Here is a 14,480-nt window from a genome sequence, read left to right on the forward strand (position 1 = left end):
CAAGCAGCTCCGTGTTCTTCTAAGAGCACAGCCCTCCAGGGCTGACCCTCCAAGCTAATTTTGCAAGTGCAGTAGTTGTGGCATAGGATACCTGGCCCCCAATGCAAATAAACTGCTGTGGTCTATTGGTACCTGTAGCTAGAAGTGCGATCTATAAATACACTTCGCCATTTAGCAATTCTGTCTGCATTTGCAGCTAATCACAAAACAAACTTTCCCGAGTTCCCTTAAGGGTGAAATAGCTCTTCCGAGCGCCCCTCTGACCATTGTGTATCCTTCAGCTCACAATTCCCCCACTCCCCAGAGAGTGATCTCGGCCTCCACCAGGCACAGGCAAACGGGGAGTGTGTGTGTGTCAGTCCCAGCTTAACAACCAACTTCCCTTAGTTGTTTGGGAGCCTTGAATGCTAGAGCTGAGAACGACCGCTGCCCTCAAACGGGTTTGTGCTGCCTTCCCCTGCAGCAGAGCCCCTGCCACAATGTGCTGCCGCTGGAACAATAAACAGCATCATACAAAGAAGGGTACAGGCGGCATCTTTCCTTCTGGTTTCTATGACAGCATCAGCGACAAACCTGCCATAAACTCTAATTCCTGGATCCCTCGCGCTCCCCCCTCCCCCTTTTGTCTGCCATTAATTAAAGGGACCATATGGAAAAAGCTGATAATAACAGCAGATGAGCCAACGAGAGAGGGGGAAATAAAAGAAGCGGTGGGGAGGCGGGGAGGACTTCGCCTGAAATTACCTTTCCCGGGGAAAGGATTAGAATCCAAGCAGAGGGGCCAACAATAGATGGAGGCTAAACCCAGCGCCAGGCTCTGTTTGTGGCCATGGCTGTCCTGCAAAACTACACACTAGTGCTTAGTAAGTCCGAGAGCAGAGCAGGGGGAGCCCCCCAGACAGCCAGGTCCAATATCCAAGCCAAGCTCGGAGCGAACAATTCGCTTCAGAACAGGGGGCAAGGGAGGATTTCAAGGCACAGATCCTGATGACTCACCACACAAAGGCCTCCTGCCACTAGGTATCGGTTTCGTTCAGTGGTTTATGTCCAGCTTATTGGGACTTGCTCTTTTGTTTGCACAGGTCACTCGAACGAAATAACCTTGAACGTGCCTGCGTTTGTGTTTTCCAGCTGCTACAAGAGATGGTTTCCTTAGTGTTCTCCCTAATACAGAGCCACCTCCGCCGTCCAGCAAACTGGTCCTTTCGCTCCAGCACCCAGGAGTAAGGGACTGTTTTCACTTGCTGTGCGAACCTTTTGCGGGATTTTTAACTTTTCGGTGAAATTGGTAAAGGGATCATTCAAGCAAAGCCTCTGATCAAAGCTAACTAAAAATAAGCCTTCAGATGTCTTTTTGTCATGGTAAACAGAGAACACGAAAACAAACATGGCACATTTTCCTCATTTCTCCTCACTATAAATAGAGAAGTGGAAAGTAGTCGGGAAAAAAAAAGTCTACTAGTTGAAACAGCCAACGCATGGTCTTTTAACACAGCACATCAACCTGCTTTCAAATGCATGCAATTTTTAAAAGGCTCTTTCCTATTTTTTAACTCATTATCTTCACTTAGTTGAAGGAAAATGCAAAGCTCATTAATGATTTAAGAGTAAGACCCAGCAGACTTAAGAATTGGCCTGCGTCTTTTGTACAAGGCAAACAAGAACAAAATATGTAACGACCCCCCCTTTCCCCTTCAGTAGTTTAAGAAAAAAAGAAAATAAAACCCAGAGAGATCACAACCTCAGACAGAGTCAGTCACAACATCGGCCCCTGTTCAGTACCTTGGACGGGAAGTTACCATGCAAGATATCCCAGTGAAAAAGCTACGAAGCTTGCCTTTTTTCTTCTCCCTTTACGAAGCTGCTTCTGTTAAAACCACAGTGATTTCTCCTGATAAACATCCACAGATCTCTATGTCCACAGACATATCTGCTCTTCCTCTTCCAGAAAGTTTCCCAGCTGAATACGATGCTGTCCTCTGCCCCCCCTCCCGCCCCCGCTAAAGCTCTCTTCAGTCAGAAGCATAACATGTCCACTAGAGTCTCAGAGAAAGATGGACCTAGGAATAATCATTATCTTAATAAAACCGCCTTGGTTCTCCGATGCAATTTTAAAACAACAAACCCTGCCTCCAAGAGCCAAGCCTGCATCTGTTTACATTAGCTGTGGTCTCCGAGAACCCCTTCCTCTGCTCTGTACCAATCCAAGGTGAACCCCCCCCCCCGCCCCAGCATTATCTGCCTTTGTCAGCGAAAGAACATAATATTGACTTACCTTTTCCCCACAGCTATTGTCTGCCCCTTTTCAACATGACATCACGGAAAGCAATCATGAAATTTACATGGGGAGGGGGGAGAGGTTGGAGGTGGGGGGGGAGAGAGTTGTTGGAGGTTTGCCCACTTCCCTACACCAGTAACATGCGTGTACGATGGTTTGTTGGTTTCAATTAAATAGCTGATGCTCCTTAGTGTGTGAACTCTTAAGCCTGCTAAAGGCAATGTCTCATTTACTTAATGACCGCTCTCATTAATGGAAATGGCACAGAGGGGGCTTGATGCGCCTTCCCTTTGTAAATACACTACCCATGAACCCTTGGGGTTGCAATATATCTGTTTACTCTCCGAGGTGAAATAAATTTACAGTATAGCATCAAAAAGATGGGACCGCTGACTTTTTGGAGTGGAGAGAGAGAGCGAGCTGGGGCGCTGCTCGACCCGCCGCCCCCTCCTGTTTTTGCCCCCTCCCCCCGCCGCCAGAGCCATCAGAAAGGGCCTGATTTTGCCCAAGATGATTCATGATTAATATGCAGAAGAGTTGGGGTTTCTTTTCCGCCACGCACACACAAGGGCTGCGAATGTTACAACTGCCATCCTCATCCCCCCCCTGTGCATTCCCTTCCTGTGGTACAGTCCAATAATTCCTAATAGCAACAACCAGGGAATGACAGATGCCCTAGGTTAGCATAGCTACAGCGAAAGTACTTTACAATATTTATTGGTGGTTAGGAAGATGACCTATCATCATAAAGAAGAGACTGGGAAATTTATCGCCTATATGAAACAGGAAGTATTGCATATTAGCCGATGTACATATGCAAGGGCCGGTTGTTATAGTGTATATATTTCTTTCTTTCTTTAAAAAAAGCACCACACACAACGTTCCCAGAAAACACCCCCCCCCCTTCAAAAAAACAGGAAGGGAGGGGGGTGATGGATAAGGTTTCAGATGGTTCCATTTGTTTGTTTCCGCTGAAAGCAGGAGAATGATCCTTCTAAAAACAGCCCTACAATCTCTTGAGTGTGTGTGTGTGTGGATCGCTTCTTCCTGGAAGCCTGCTTCCCTCCCGGAAAGAGACTCTGCTCCCCTAGCCCATCCAAGAGCTATCATCAGAATATCCCCCCGCCCCTCCCAGGCCTCATCACCATCCATGAGGTGTGCCTTGGAGCTGACACGTGCTGTGTTGTCCCGGATCTTGTCAGAGACCTCCCCCCACCCCCATGGGCAAGCAAGGACAACCGTTATCACCTTTCCCCTGTGTAGGGACTGGTGCATTAGCACTTTTAATCGGCGTTGATTGTAACTTTGGAAAATCGTGGCGGAAATATGATCCGATTGAATTAAGCTCTTAGCACTGGGGACGGATATTCTGCATTTCCTAGCCTGTCCTCCCCCCCCCGCTCCCGGAGAAGGTGACTCGACTGTCCTCTTAATGGAGATTTTAGAACAGGCTGCAGCTCACACATGCACTAAACCCCCCAGAGATGCTAGAGCCAGAGAGCGGTTGCAGAGCGAGGCAACCCAAGTTGAGTTCGGGGCCTGTGGTCCGCCACGGCTGGTCTGGAGGGACCCCGCCGAGCCAGAGGATGACCTGCTCCCTGCTGGAGCTCGCCCAGGCCCGCACGGACAGAAAAGCCAAGAGAAGACAAAAGTTGCAACCTGAGCATTGTCAAACACCCCACTACAGTCATGTATTCTCCTTCCCAGAGCACGTCCCGCCTGTGCCCTTCCTTATGGCGCAGTTGTGTGTGCGAGAGACAGAGGAAAGAAGTCAAGGACAGTTATTCCGAGGTAGATTTCTGCCCTGATATTTCACGTCATAAAAAAAAAAGCTGGGCGTGTCATGGCGGGCCCTGATCCTATTCTCACCCAAACCAATAGCATTGAGCGTCCCGGTACCACAAAAGGCCTCAAGGAATAACATTCAGATAAAATTCCATTTGGCCACCCAGCTCCTCACCCACCGCGCCACTACTGGGCCAAAGCCCAGGGCCTTTCGTTAGCCAGTTTGGACTATTTCTATTCGGAATGTCTTGTTTTAGGATTTCATGTAACATTCTAACCCTAGAACACCCAGCGTGCCTTGGAAAGGAACATCTCACAGTGCCCATTTCCATGGCTCTTGCCTGAGCTGCTAAAGCCATTAACATAAAAGGACGAATTCAGCTGAGAGTACTCCTGAAAAGCCATTTTCTATCTCCCTGGGACATGCTGCGAGGACAGGGATATTTTACATCCTAAACCTTTGGCATTCAGAAATTCTATTAAACTCTTATCTCCAGGCAGCAGGCCCGGTGCTACACTGCATCTTCATTGTTCTGCATTCAAGATAGAATCAAAAGGGAGGAATCCGGCGCGATCAGCTTCATTCTGTTAACAATACTGGAGGGTACTCTTGGTTGCTATTTAATTCAGCCACGTAACACTAAAACTTGGGAAACAAAAGCAAACCAGATAGGATGGAAAACAAGAGGGAAAGGTGTTTGTGTGTAGGCATATGTGCGTTTAAACACACACGACTTCTAAACTTATTTACCCTGAAACTCCAAAGTCAATACAATGGACTCCTGATGCAAAACCTCAACAGAAAACAAAAAGTTAGTTTGCAAACTGGTAAATCCAAACAAACTAACCTAGATTTAGACGCAAAATAGGACAGTGTACGGCTAGAATTTATCGTTATCACCAAGATGTTGCTAAAGAGAAACAAAATATTGAGGTTATTATTTTTCTCTTAAACCTAACGTGTTTGTTTTGTTAAACCAAGATAAATTGCTTACCTGCTTAATTTATGTCTCGTTAAACAATACATGGCAAATACACTGAGAAAATTGGAGGGGCGATTTAAGACATTAGCATATGAAGTTTTCAACTTTTAAAAGCCTCCGTAAAGCTGAGAAAATTAAAGAGAAACCAGGCGAACACTGGACAATCAGCACTGGGGAAATGGACAGCTCCCGCCAGAGTTTATAGCAGCCACTGTCCAAAACGATTTAGGAATACCCGCCCCTGCTACAGTTAAGATCACAGCTGAGCAAAACCTTCGAACAACTTACTATCTTCTATTTTCTTTTAAGTGATCCGTATGTCAGAGCAAGAAATTACTTGAAGCACAGAATGTTATTAGTTAACATTTGTGTTTTACAATTTTTAAGTTATGTTATTTCTGAATTCTAAGTAGCCACTTTTTACTAGAGGAGGAGTTAGCATAGGTTCCACATTTTAAATATGGCTCTTTTCCTTTGAGGCAGAAAATTATTGGGAAACGTTTGTAAATCTGAGGCTGCAAATTGAAACTGACACGTTTACAAGTCATTGATAGGTATCCTACAAAATGAATATGGAAAGACTTAAAAAAACCAAAACACAAAAATGGATTATATTCATTATAAAAAAGCCTGGATGAGTCCATTAAAAAAATCGAATTAAAGGTCTATGTTTGAAGGTTGTTTAAAATACAAGCGCAGTTCTTTTTGTATATCCAGACACAAAAATGCTAAGCTGCCGTTTACTTGCTTCCTAGAGACTCTTTGCAAGTACTTTAGGTCTCAAACTTTATGCATTTGCAATTGGCACCAATTTCTACGGCTACCAGCTGGGGGTGAAAGATTTTTCTTGTTCCTTTCTGAGAGCTTCGATGCAGATGGGCTGGCTGCCTTAATGCCTCAGACTACAATTAGTGCTGTTGTATGCCGAATAGAAATGGCCAGCATTAATATTGTATATGGAACAGCTGAAGGGTTGCGGAAGAAAGACCTGCCGACTACAGGCCCCTGGCAGATGGAACACCACCACACACGTACAGAAACTTTTCATCTCCCTCGGTTTCTCTCTTGATTTACACACTTTCCCCAAGGAGAAAACTTCTTTGTCTAAAATTTTTTTTGACAGTTGGAAGCTTATTTTTTAAACTACTACTAATTTCTTTAAAGACACCAGCCTCCTTATCAGTTCCATGCAAATCTTTGCAATATCAACCGTGCATTTTCTACATGGCATTTAAACACAAAAACCAAAACAACACTTTGTCTGCATTGTGTCCCAGCAGTGAAGAGCAATCGTTAGGACACTCCATCAACGTCTTAACAGGCTTTAGTCAGCTTTATATTCTACCCCCTACTTATCCACTAATATGCAAAAGCGGAGAACTCTGGACAAAGCTTTGATGAGAAACAAACACAGAGAAAAAGACCCCTTACCCGCATCCATTTTTTTTTGCAATAAACCGAATCATTAATAACAACAAAGCATTATTTGGAGTGTAATTTCAGCAAGAGCAGGCGAGAGGCACACACACATTTTCGCCCACGTCTGTAAAAGTGATTAGCTCTAAAAACTTTTGCATCTGAAATAGAGTTTAGTCAATGTCAATTATTTTGAAAGCGAGATTTAAAAAAAATAATAATCAGAATCTCACTTGCTAAATGCAAACACTAGAGGTGAAGCTTGGCTTTTAAGGCTGTGAAATGTATTGAATTCAGGAGCTCCTCTGCGGCCATGCACTCAACAGAGGAGAATACAGAGAAATGGGATGGGGGGGGGGGGTGTTTGTTTGTTTCTGGTCTCCCTGACACATTTCCTTTTCTGAGCCACATACGCAAAGCGATTAACATCGAGGCGCGCCTGGAAGTTAGTCACTTTCGCCTCCTTTGCTGCCTTGGTGCATTGAAAAATAGCATGTAACACAGACGCGGAAGAGCCCGGCTAAGAAGCTGCAAGGAAGGAAAATAAAACCAAAAAGACACAGAAGTCAAAGAAAAGTTTAGAGAGGCATTTACGAACCAAGGAAAGTTCCACACAGCTTCATCCTTGCTAGCGAGTTAGCCACCGCCTCCCCTCCAAAAAAACCAAAACACAACAGCTCAAGTCAGAAGTTACTTCATCCCTGCAAAAAGTTACACTCCAGAGCAAAAACTTATGGGCTCGAGAGGCCCAGAGAGCGAGGCCGCCTGGCCAATGGGAGCGCGCCGAGCTGCTAATTACAAATCAATGCTGCCCGCGCGGCGGCCAATCCCAGCTCCGCAGATCTGGAGCCGCGGCACAATTGTTCTCCGGGCTGGAGACAATGGGAAGCGGCCGCCTCGGACTGCGCATGCGCCCCTAGAGCCCAGCCTGGGGCTGCTACTTCTGGGCAAAGGCTCCTGCAGGCGAGTGTGTCGGCTGGAGCGCGCAGGGGCATGAACGGGGCCATCAGCGGCTGCCAAATGTGAACGGCCAGGCTCTGCAGATTTAAAAACACACCCAGCAGCAGCTAGGCTACTTAAGGCTTTGCTTAGGGGTGGGTGGGTGTTCTCTCCTCTAGGTGTCCTGGTGTAATTGTGTGTGTGTGTGTGTGTGTGTGTGTGTGTGTTCTCTCCTCTAGGTGTCCTGGTGTAATTGTGTGTGTGTGTGGTGTGTGTGTGTTCTCTCTGTGTCCTGTGGTGTGTGTGTGTGTGTGTGTGTGTTCTCTCCTCTAGGTGTCCTGGTGTATGTGTGTGTGTGTGTTCTCTCTCCTCTAGGTGTCCTGGTGTAATTGTGTCTGTGTGTGTGCGTGCGCGCACATTTTCTCTCCTCTAGGTGTCCTGGTGTAATTGTGTGTGTGTGTGTGTGTGTTCTCTCCTCTAGGTGTCCTGGTGTAATTGTGTGTGTGTGTGTGTTTTCTCTCCTCTAGGTGTCCTGGTGTAATTGTGTGTGTGTGTGTGTGTGTGTGTGTTCTCTCCTCTAGGTGTCCTGGTGTAATTGTGTGTGTGTGTGTGTGTGTGTGTTCTCTCCTCTAGGTGTCCTGGTGTAATTGTGTGTGTGTGTGTTTCTCTCTAGGTGTCCTGGTGTAATGTCAGTGCTTCTGCTGAAATTTTTCCTATGCACGTGGGAAAAGTCTCTACCTGCCTCTGCTTTGCCACTGGAAGCAGGAAAAAGGGTCCGTTCCCCCAAGGGACGCCAATGTTAGGACATGGGGGTGGGTGCTGGAGATGTATTGGCCCCCTCGTCTGATGCTGCCAGCGTCCCATGGTTGAAACAGAATCATCCGGCCGGCCGGAGTCTTTGTCACAGAAATGTAGTCTCCGAATGGAGGTGGTGGGGTGTTGGCTCCTTTCTTCCTGCTGTCCCAAATGGGTCATTCCTGGCCTCTCTGAAACTGGGGAACTCAGGTTATCCTTTGTTAAAGTACAGAGTATATGGGAGGGGGGTTAAGAAGGGGGAACTGCCTCCTGGCTGCCTCCAAACTGAAACGGGCGGCCCTGCGTCTGAAGGGACAGATGGTAACACGGCACTGAACTGATCGCAGCTGGGGAGAACTGGCTCGAGGCCAGGGAGGAGCACTTTCACAGGCCTCCCAGATGGAAGTGGAGGGAACCGAGTTACCACTGAATCCTAAAGATAAACCAGGGGTGCGTTTAGTATGTATGGCAGCGGCCTGGTGGGTTTGGAGGGCCAGGACTTTCTGTAGCCCAGGTGACCCATATCACAGCGCTCACCATCACTCCGACATGCCAAACCAGGTCACCTTTTCTTCTTGGTCTTTAGTGTTTTGTCTGGTGGGCCGCTTGGCTGACCTGCCGCACAGAGAGAGTTCTCGCCAAAAGTGAGGAGGGGCCATTGTGTTACACAAAGCCCGATTGTCAGGAGGAGGCAAACCCTACCCGCTGACCCTTGGGAGTAAGGGAGTGAATTTGCAGGGATGGGAGCAGGGAGCTGGGGAGAGGGAGAGGGCAGGCCCACCCAAGTCCCTCTCTTCACATCCTGGGTAATTTGGGGACTGGAAGGGGGAAGCCTGCAGTTTGAGGGACAGGTGGCAACAGTAATAAGGAACAGGGACAAAGCTGATATTAACTGAAGGGGAGTTTAAAGCAATTTATCCCAGCAGGACACGACTGTCAGGTTTTTTTTTTAAATTATTTTATTTTTATTATTGTGGGGAGTGCGGAGGGAATAAAGGTTAGCAAAGAATGTAGAACAAAGGACTGTAATGCACTCTTTGGTCCAAGATCTTGAGCTGAACCCTTTGTTTAAAGAAGCTCGATTTCTTAATCCAGATTTCTTTGGTGGGGGAGGACTGGGGGAAACAGCTTTGCTGATTTTTTTTTTGAGTCTTTAAGTGCACTGTTGCTTCTATGATCCTCCCTTAGTCTCAGGGGGTTAAGAAATAAAGTCGTCAGTGGCTTGAATCAGAAAATAGAGATTACATGTAAAATCAAAGCCCAGATCCGTAAACAGCTGGCCCAATTCCGCCACCCGTATTCAGTCTGCGTGGTACCTAACTGTGCAAGGGGCTGTAGGCATTGCAGTGGGACTCCTTGCAAAGCTGCCATGGCTTGGCATGAGTGAGGGTGAGAGAACTGGACCAAAATAAATTCCGATTGGACAAATGTTATTAGTTTATCTGAATGGGAAGAAAAAGAAACCCCCATTTAATCTACCGAAAACTCTTTTCTTTACATTGGTGGCTTCTTCGTTGCTGAATATTCCTTTCTTTTATTGTCTTTCCAAGCCCACTTTGGCAGATGAGAGGTGGCACCGTGAAAGACTCTGCACTTGCAAAATGACTTTCACAATTATGTCCAGGCAATTTGAAACTTTTGTCCTTCTCTCATCTTCAGCCTCCTGGGGCTTTAATGGCAGACAGCAAAGTGCCTTCCCCCTCCTTCCCCACACTCACTCCCGGGCAGCTGCAGTGGCCGGAGATTCAACAAGGTCACTTACCTCCACTTAGTGCCTGTATTTCATGCATGGAGAAGATTTCAAATTGATGTATGTCGGGAGAAACACATGAGATGAAACAGGTTTTTTTAAATGTTTGCTATCTGAAGAGCATAAACAAATACATGACTGCTCCAAAATGGCTTGTCTTGCACAGATAATAGTAAGATTAAAGTAGAAGAAAATTGGAAATTCCTTGGACCAAACATTGCCATATTGACTCAAGCACATCTGGAGAATCTATGGACCAGCTCCTACTGTCTCTGCACTTTACTTTTGACAGTAAGCCACGGACAGCAGAATTTCGCTCTGCAACTGATGGATAAACAAAGAAATAGAAAAGAAGAATCTCACACATGCATATTACAGAAACTGTGATGAAGTGTGATTTAAACATTTCTGTGACATGTTCGGGAAGGCCACATTGCTAATGAATGGAACTAGTCAGGGAAAGACTCAGTGAAAAACTCATTTTTATATTGCTGCTTTTTGTTGAAAAGCAAGATTTGGATGAAATTTCAATGACAAATTTCATCCAACCTTCACATTTTGGAGGGAGTGCAATCTGGTTTTGGTTTGTTTCACAGCACAATATCAGAGTAAGCAGATGCTCACTATAAATGGAATTCCAGCCAGTACATTGTAAAAACATTAGTGCAGTGAAACAATCCCAGACTTTCATTCTTTTCATTGAATTCATGCCTAACGTGTGTGTATCCATGTATATACACACATACAACAGTGGGCCCAGATGAGAGTATACAAGACCCGGTCAAGGGAAATACCAGAACTTCAGAAAATACATTTCAATAAATTATGGGTGTCACTGTTATCCCAGGGCTCAATTTTACCCCAGGGTTAAATATTATTTGATCAGTAACTAAAATAACCTAAAAGACCAGCACCAGTGCTAGAGGAACACTTCTAAGACAAGGAGGAGTGTAAGCTTTGGTCTCAACTCTAGTTGGGCATTGTCAATATTCAAGACATGGATTCTGGTTCATAGGAAGCATTGTCACCCCTTTCTTTGCATTCCTCCACTGACTTCCCCTTCACTATCACATCAGACATGAGCTTCTTGTCTTCACTTCCAAGGCCTTTCATCGCCTATTTCCGCTCGTTCTGTCGTCTCTCATTCAGTAGCAAGAAGTGGACTCCTACCTCCTATCAGCTGATGTTACCAGACTCTATTGCCCCCTTGTTAAATTTTCAAACAAGCACCTTTGTGCTTTCTCCCATGCTGTCCTTCGCACAAGGGAGAAGCGCCCGGTAAATATCTGCAAAGCCACTTCATTGTTCCCTTCAAATCCCTCCTTAAAACTCTCCTTTGCCATGATGCCTACAAAAAACTTGGTCACGGTTAGGCTGCTGGTGTGCAGAGACCATGGCTTAGCATGCTGGACAATATTTTCTCACTATATATGTATCTTTTTATCATATAACCATCTGACTGCATTAGAGTCAGTGTGGCACTATCCTCATCATAAATAGTCCCCCAGTCCCTAACAGGCAGGGCCCCTCCACTAAGACGGGGATCTCTCCTGTTCTCTGTGGACTGTTTGCCTCTGTATTAAATCACTTCCCCGACCACATCTCTCCTCACTTGCACAACAAAAAGCTGGAAACGCGGCATGCATAGATTGTCAAGCTCAGCTTGATAGGCCCTGTCAAAACTGCCAGAGTGTGGTGACAATAAACATTTTAGCTGGCGAACAATTTGCTGCAAAAAGGTTTGACCCTGAAATCAAGTTCTGCTGTAATGAACACTTTGTCACCAAATATTTGCATTTTAGCTGACAAGGTTCAGTTTCCAAGGGATTATATACGCCCAGGAACAATCTGCTTTCAAACTGGGATGCTAGGAGCTCAGAGGATGAGCAAAGTTTCATCATCTAACGGTGATGGCTTGTGTGGGAATCATACATGCCCCAAATAAATAGAAGGACTGAGGACGAGGGGGCACTATTTCACTCAGAGGCATGGTAATAGGCTTCAGAGCCATTCACCTCTAGGTTAGCCATAATTCTTATCAAGAGGCCCCATTCTCCTAGGCACTGTACCTATACACAGTCTCTTTGTGGAAGAGCTTACAGTCTAAATAGGGAACACAGACAATGGGTAGGAGAAAGGAAGTATTTTATCTCCATTTTACAGGTGGGAAAACTGAGGCACACGACAATGAAGTATATTGCCTAAGGTCACACAGGGAGTCTATGGCAGAACTCAGAACTGAACACTGATCTCTTGAGTCCCAGTACAAAGGATCATCTTTTCTTTCTGGTTCAAACCAAGAAATGAGGGCAAGAATCAATTTGTGACAAAGGCAATTTAGAAATTCTTATGGTGGGAGGTGCAAAAGATTACTTTGAAAAGATATATTTTAGGTTAAATGTTCAAAAATAGCCTCTAAACTGGTAACAACATTTCTGTGTGCACCATTGCTAGCATCTGTGAATAACTCCTCTGGAGTTCCGCACATTAAGGGCTTGCAAATTTAAAGCCTGGGAAATTTGGACCTTACATCTGGAGTTTCTTAATTGTATGAATGTAATTGCACACACAATTTTTATCAGGACTGTGTTTGCAAATAGCCAGTTAGGTATCAACTTAGTCATTTGCATGTGCTGTTACATTATAATCATGGCAATTATATTAATAATCACAAAAGATACATGCTGATTAGTCATGCTGGACTAAAAAACTGGACTTTATTGACTCCTGTCCACTTATTTCTGTTTGATATTGCAAGAAAACTTAAATGCGTCAGAACATTTAAAAATCGTTGCCCTGTTCAAAGTCTTAAAACAGGTTTTCAAACCTGAGCGCTCACCTCTCCTTCTAGAGAAATGTGACAAAAATTGCATTCTTACAGGCAGCATAGTCCAGTGAGAAGGCAGGGATCTGAGAGCTGGGAGACTCAGAGTCTGTTCCTCACTCTGCCACTGACTGGGCATGTGACCTTTGGCAAATCACTTCACTTCATTTTTATTGTTCATCACATTTATATGATTGTGCCTTAGGACCAACCAAGAACAAGGCCGTGTTGTGCTGGGTGCTGTACAAATAGAATAGCAGACGATCCCTGCCCTACAGAGCTCACAAGGTAATCAGACGAGACAGATGGTGGGGGAAGGGATAGAACACACAGGCAGAGTGAAGAGGGTGATGGAGGCAGGCAAACATCATGGTACTTCAACAATTTATTTTGGGGTGGGTTAGCTAAATTAGGAGGGGGTTAGCTAAATGGAAAGAAAAGAGAAGGGAGGGTACACTGAAGGAAAGGAAGCAAAGGGGACAGGATGGGCAGGGTAAGAGATAGGGTGTAAAACAAAGCAGAGGTGATGAGACTTGGAGGGAGAGGGCTGGAGCAAACAGCCAGAAGGCAGAGAAAGTCCAGTCAACACTATAGAAAGTTCTCCGGATGTCTCCCTGTCTGTTCCTCCCATCCTCTGTCTGTCTTGCCTATTTAGAGTATTTAGGTTCTTGGGGCAGAGGCTCTCTCTTGCTAGTTTTATGTACAATGCCTAACACAATGGGACCCTGATCTTGGTTGGGATCTCTAGGCATTAGCCCAACACAAATAAACAATAACAACGCTCATCACTGCGGGGAAACCAGCAAGGAAAACTTTCTCCACCAGGTTCAAGGATAAAAGCAACATTTTCTTTAATTTTTATCTTCATTCTCCTCCTAGTGAAATGAAAGGCAGCTTTTACTGGCAGAAGTCTGTCATTGTGCCTAAAAGAAATTCACAACTTTGTCCAGTGGGTGGATTTCAGCACAAAATGCTGTGCATTGCTGGCAGCAGTGATAAAACTCCACCTTGGAATAAATCCACAAATACTCACAAACAGATTACATTTTGCACGTGCACTTAAGCAGGGACTCCTGTTCGTTCCACACCTCTCTGTTCCCTAGCTCTGTTTGCGGTAGGATTACAAGATCAGGGAAATGATGAGGGAGGAAAAACAGCACAAAGGGCAACCAAGAGTGAGGGTGCATGAGGAAGTGTCGATGACCAAATGGTGGCCAGAGGGTAGGGTGACCAGATGTCCCAATTTTATAGGCACAGTCCTGATTTTTTTCTTATATAGTCTTTTTCTTATATAGGCTCCTATTACCCTCCACCCCCTTCCCGATTTTTCACATTTGCTGTCTGGTCACCCTCCCAGAGGGAGACAGCTTGTGATTTAGTTAATGTCAGGATGACTTTTACCAAAGTGCAGCTCTCTCTACAAACAGTGACATGCTCTCAGACTGCAGCCGTGGGTGGGTGATGTCACAGGGAAATGACCAATGGCTGAGGAAGCGATCCATCCAGCAGTGAGTCAGGCCTGAAAACTGACCTTCTTCAGCTGATTGCTAAGTGGGCAGTGGCGTGTCAGCTTACTATTCATTTAACAGTGGGATGCTGAAAGGAACTCTGAATCAGCCAACGCCCACTGCACCAACGTGCAAGGAAAGATGGTACACTGGGCTCAGATGACAGAGGTGAACAGTAGGGCCTCTAGCTATAGAAGGGGGA

At 45.5% G+C, this 14,480-nt stretch overlaps 1 protein-coding gene across 7 annotated transcripts in view; it reads right to left on the bottom strand.

The window, feature by feature from the left end:
- MYT1 (myelin transcription factor 1) overlaps positions 1 to 7,326 on the bottom strand; it is a 112,295-nt gene extending 104,969 nt beyond the window's left edge. For 5 of the 7 annotated variants that reach the window (XM_039499251.1, XM_039499247.1, XM_039499250.1 and 2 more), the window contains exon 1: positions 7,061 to 7,326. In XM_039499251.1, the coding sequence (XP_039355185.1) occupies positions 7,061 to 7,085 (25 nt within the window). In that variant the 5' untranslated portion in view covers positions 7,086 to 7,326. Of the gene's footprint in view, positions 1 to 1,782; positions 1,868 to 2,275; positions 2,338 to 7,060 lie in introns of those variants that run through there. The other 2 variants (XM_039499249.1, XM_039499248.1) reach the window with 2 other exon arrangements.
- Between the last annotated feature and the right edge of the window lie 7,154 nt (positions 7,327 to 14,480).

This window comes from Mauremys reevesii, linkage group 13, assembly GCF_016161935.1.
Source record: "Mauremys reevesii isolate NIE-2019 linkage group 13, ASM1616193v1, whole genome shotgun sequence".
Classification (NCBI taxonomy): Eukaryota; Metazoa; Chordata; order Testudines; family Geoemydidae; genus Mauremys; species Mauremys reevesii.